This window comes from Plasmopara halstedii (assembly GCF_900000015.1).
Source record: "Plasmopara halstedii genome assembly, contig: Scaffold_1548, whole genome shotgun sequence".
NCBI lineage: Eukaryota > Oomycota > Peronosporomycetes > Peronosporales > Peronosporaceae > Plasmopara > Plasmopara halstedii.
The window spans coordinates 99391-105044 of NW_020188460.1; the positions used below are offsets into that span (position 1 = coordinate 99391).

The following is a 5654-nucleotide window of genomic DNA, read 5'->3' on the forward strand; positions in this document are numbered from 1 at the left end:
TGCCTCAAAATGCCGTTGTCAATTTGGCTCAGCTCTAAGAACTGGGACTCAATCTGAGCGAGATGGGCTTGCAATTTCAATTGTATTGCCGTGTATTCTGCATGCGAATGCTTCGACTCTTGGACTCCGCAGAGGGTGCTCCTTAAAGATGCAGACTTGGTAGCCTCCACCGTATCAATGTGTCTAGTAAACTCTGCCTTTACAAAGGTATACATGTGATGTATATCACTTAGACCGATTTAAATACATTATAATCTCTGACAATACAACTTTGTCATCTTCTGACGTGCGGTCCTTTTTGGATTTCCAATATCTCCGAAGTAATATGCGTTCACATTAATCAGTACGTACCCAGTAACTGCCAGCTAAAATCTTATCCAGAGAATGTTCTCTGGCTACTTTCAGAAAGCGTGTTGATTGCTAAAAGTTCGAAGAATGGTGATCCCATCGCGACTTGTCTGCTTTGCGATCACTCAAATATGCTATTGTGTCTCTCATCATTTAAGAAACTTAGGTCTGAAGTAGGATTGGCTTAAACAAATTTCAAACAGGGTCTGGAGTAAAAAGAATGCAATGTGAAGATGATTCGTTCGCATACAGATCCATGCTAAATCATGAATTTGAGCAGAACAACCCTTCGCTTATTTGGGGATATAGCGTTCCAAAGGCAAAGCACATTGTGTGAAAGGTGTAGGTACGCTCGCAAGGTCAGGCGACAGCTGCGAAAGGATTTAATCCGATATCGCATGACATTGATTGCAAAAGAAGGCAATGTCGGTATTCTAAAGTCGACAGATTGTATCTGCTAATCAATCTTTAGAATTTTGCAACTCGTCAAAGCTTGGCTGTCGCTATTCTAGCTTTGAATTCCCACAATAATATGTCTGCATTAACGTGATGAGCAAGAAATGGCGGAAGTCCAAAAGCAGATATCAGCGCTGATAATTGGAAGCATGAGAGCTTTACCTAGGAGCAATAAAGGGTGCAGAAGTTTAACTCGCTCAAACCGTTTCTGTTCTGATTACTGTAAACATTTTTGGATGGCCAATAGTTTGAGGTAGTCAAAGCGTGTCTAGATTGAGGCATAAACTTGATCATATGTGCAGATTCCACGGTTTGCGCTGCGCATTGAAACAGCGCGATCACGAAGGGTTGGTCACGGGAACTTCTAGCAGCCTCGCCTTGTACTACCATCTGAGCACTAGTAAAAGGCCCATGACAAAAGGTGAATCCTTCTATCAGGGGATGGACCACCGGATGGCTACGCATAAATATAAAGATAAATATTGGCTTTAATGTGCGAGGCAGTGGATTCACCAAATACTATTCTAGGGAATGAAAGATGCATACAATCTTCGCTTAGTACTTATTCATTGTGCAAGGAGTAAAGAAAAAGTTTCGAGTACCATGTGAATAGGCTGCAGCTTGTCCGGTTTGGAATCTGAATCCAGTGTAATAAAAGGTAACATACTAAAAATCTGCATGCAAAGTCAAAATTATCGCATTGAAATTATGAGACCTGAAATAACTGAAGCTGAGTAGACTAGCCGACTGTCTTACCATGTTGACCTAAGCTGATCATTCCGATAATTCTAAAAGTATCTAAAGCTACTCGTCCTAGTTTTACTTCAGTCACACCTGAATACTCAGTCAAGTGCGCATTTCCAACATGCGAGATGGGTTTTTGGGAGACGAGGATGATACATGGTCAGTATCAGGACGCTTCTGGGATGGTCCTTTGGAAAAGGCTCGAATAGTCTCCGAATTTGTGTTGGCTTCGGCATCAGTATTCGGGAATGCAATACTGGTAGAGGAATGAAAAGTCTCGGAATTCGTGTTGGCTTCAGCATCAGTTTTCTTCGGGGAATGAAGAGTCCCCGAATTTGTGTTGGCTTCAGAATTACCAACGTGTCCGGCGCCCTCATTTGTGCCTGAGGATGGTTGCTTGGGAGCAGGCGGATGGACTAACGTCTCAGTTGTTCCCACCACGGTTGACTCACCAGGTGTAGGCTCTGCTTTCAGTTTCTGATCCTTTGGATTGACGTTTTCGCCCGCAATCACAGTACTTGAAACAGCAGGCGTGTCTTCGGATGTTCCTCGAGATTTTGTTTCTGATGTTGTCGGATTGATAGTTTCACCCGTGGCCACTGATGGGGAGCCTTCAGCAGTTCCTTCAGCTTTTTTCTCTGATGTTGTCGTCTTGATGCTTTCAGTCATCTTAATATCCGTGGTGTCTTTCGGAATGCTTTTAGGGAAAGAAGGTATCTCGGAGATCTCTTTTGTAGAAGGTGTTGATTCTGGCTGTGATTTCTTCCAACGGAATATACCAATAATTCTGTTGATGAAGTCCTTTAACCAGTTGATAACACGCCTCATAGCTGACGGATGTTCGACTGCTTCTTCGCCTTTGATGGCTTTGGCCGTTCCTGAAGTCTTGAATTTTTCAGGAACACTTTCGCCTTCCGTTGTTTTGGCCTTTGCGTCCGCCTTGATCTCATCCGGCGATCTGAAAGGTGATGGCGGTCTGACCTCTCCCGTTACTTCAGCGTCATCATTTTTCGGCGCTTTGAGAGGTGGTGATGACTTGGCTTCACCCGATGCTTCAACGTTTTTTGGGACTTGGTGGGCTTTGGTTTCCATGTTTTTCAGAGCCTCTTCTACACTTTCGACTTTCGCACCGAATTCTTCTACAGCTCGGGGTAATATGTTTTCACTATGTTGAAGATTCAAGTCCTTTGCCGCAGTCGTAAATACTGCTGCTTCAGCTTCAGTCTTTACAATCCTTTCTTCGCTATCCATCGATTCGTTATCGTCTTCAGCTTTCAGATGCCTCTTACCAACTGAATCGAACAGTTCAGTCAGAGGACGCTCCAGTGGAACGCTGGAAGAAGCCAAATTAGCTCCATGGGATGCAATTCCGCTTGCGTGCAGCGTGACGGTAGCCAGTAGCGTGAGGAACGATTGGTGACGCATAATGAATGCTGGATGCTGTCGAGATTCTGAGTTGAGTTGGTGTTTGCTAAGTTTGACGATTATTCGATTGTGAGGCTTCGGAATCGCAAGAAACCGATCATTGGGGGTCACCTCTATCGGACAAGATAACCAGATGGAGGAAGGGCAATTGCTCTTTATCCAGATACTGATCGCCGCTTCAGATGGGGTTGCGAGAAAGCACATCCTTGCCGCATACCTGAAGACTATGCGGTATGGGCTCACTTCTATTTCATTTAGACCTGAATCACCATCAAATAATAGCTAAAACATATGCATGGACAACAATCCTAGAAACGGATCGTATCTCCGGATGGGACAAGAAAGCACATGGCGATGCACCCGTATCTATATAGAAATGCTGAGCCTCTTGAAGACTATGCGGATTGGGACGACTCTCTATTGATTTGCGACCAGCTTTTACATGATCTGGATACTCTCTTTCTATTCATTCGGTTGTAACGCTAGCTTTTCATGTAGATTACTTAGCCGCTAAATTATGCCAAACCGCGATGCCAGATACACATCAATAAGGACATTACGAGGACACATAGATCTACGAGATTAGGATGCATTTCTTTTGCAAATCATTTAATAAAACCAATTTGAATGTTTTATGATATATTAAAGGCTAAAGTGGCTTTTTTACATTGTATCAGAGCTAAGTTTTGTGAGAAGTGGACTGCTATTAAAAAAAGCGTTTAATTGTGAGAGAAAATCGCAGATCAGAGTATATCGCTCTTTTCCAATCGATTATATGCAGCTTGTCCATATTTAGTATCCTACAGGAAATAATGCGCTGCTTTCACATCTCTGATCCAAGCATGAGCTGTGGGATAAGCTGTGTGACGACACTACGACTACTCTTGATGGTAATACTGTGGCAAATTTGTGTTGTCCACTCTGATGCATCCTCTAGATACCTACTGGCTCTACTTTGGTTATGCTTAGAAGCCGCCATTACCATGGCCTTTTCAGTTGGTCATCAGCGCGTCACATAGGTCAGCAAGGAGGAAGTACACATTGTGATATACCTGACGAAGTTGACATTGGGTTTGTACAAATGTGCCTTACCAATGCCGCTTGGAATGATACAAGTATTCTCGTCAGAAATATTCTGCCAGATGGTATCCAATCAAAATGAAACTACAACAAATTAGGATACACGAATTCTTCCAAATTTTTTTGAAAGTTTAAATTGTGCTCGGCTCTGAACACTTGCCTAGTTGTACCTCTCCTTAGTTGCCTATCTTACCGCCTCGATGCTTCTCGGATACGGTGCTGCTGTCGTTTGTTTATATTGATCACATAACCCTTGAACATTCAGCTTCATTGAAGTGACTGGCTGCAATTGTAGTGTGGTTGTCCATCAGTACCAGCAGTAGCACATCATGGCAATGCAGCACTTTAAGCTGGCTTGATTTGAGGAACCCACACAACCCATGAATTTAAAAATCCGCTCTAGCGCACTAGCGAAAAAAATGATGACAGTGAATCGCTGAGCTTTGCCAGATACGACAAGTCTTCAGACACAACGATGCAACGACATTCGAAAATATTCGAATGTGAAGACTGGCGCAGCCGATGCAAAATCTTCTTTGAAGATAACGGTACTTAACCGCTTTCGTGATGTCGCAATGATGGCATGTAGCGCTGATTTCGTAGCAGATGGAGATCTTGTGCTCAAAGAATCGAACATGCTTGCTGCTTTAATTGCAATATTACAATATTTATCAACGCTTGTGTTGTGGGTCAGTCGAGAGTCGGATATTGCCTCTCGCTAACCGACGCAAGAGTTCCTACTTAGAGCTGTACGAGCCCATTTCGCTCGACTTTTTATACATACTCCCTTAAAAACAGTACCACGGTCGACTATAGGCCAACAACAAATTTAACATGTAATAGACTTATGAATCAATAAGTCCATCCCCCGTGGCACATTGTCCGCTGCATACCACTCCCAAGCGAGACAATATAGTCTTCGCGGTTGTTCTTTGAGCCTCCCGTTTGTGCACGCTTCGTTTGGGGAAATGATAACTTTCAGCCTTTTTGAGCATTTCATTTTTGATTAAAACAAACAAAGTTTCAGGGCATCTGCTTATTTTTCATTAAGTGTGGAATTAATCTTATCATTTGCCACATGGTGCGGAGGCTGGGTTATTTAGCTTAGGGTCTAAACAGTCTCGACACAAAAACTGAAACTTATATTTATGAAGAATCTGGGTCTTAAGGGTTTAGCGAGACACAGACAGGTTAAAAGCCAAACGCAGGTCCGTCGCAGACTCAACATTCTGTTCTCTGTCATATTCTCCCCGTCGTTGTGTTCCTGCCATCATCGCAGCGGATGATAGTCTGGTACACGCTTGACGGTATGAGCAATGACTCCATCGATATATTACCCTTGGTGGGTCCGTTAATCTTGCTGGTAAGTGCGTTGAGTCTGCAGCAGTATCTACTAAAAAGAGGGAGGAAAAATAGTCGATGACGTTTGAAGTGTATTTTAACCCCTTGCAACCACAAAATAGCACAGTCTGCAACCTTTTGAAATCTGGATGGTGAAATAGCAAATGATGTATTAGGACCAAGGCATTTTCCCTGCACCTAGCTCCTAGAATATGCACCTGAACCGAGCCCCCCCCCCGAGGCCCAGAGAGAACCCCCGC

At 43.5% G+C, this 5654-nt stretch overlaps 1 protein-coding gene across 1 annotated transcript; it reads right to left on the minus strand.

Moving 5' to 3' along the window:
* Nucleotides 1-1650: 1650 nt before the first annotated feature.
* Nucleotides 1651-3177, minus strand: PHALS_01386 (uncharacterized protein; the record flags this gene model as incomplete). The annotated part of the gene is made up of 1 exon (XM_024715762.1): nucleotides 1651-3177. One exon carries the CDS (start codon nucleotides 3175-3177, stop codon nucleotides 1651-1653), a length of 1527 nt encoding a protein of 508 aa, XP_024581428.1.
* Between the last annotated feature and the right edge of the window lie 2477 nt (nucleotides 3178-5654).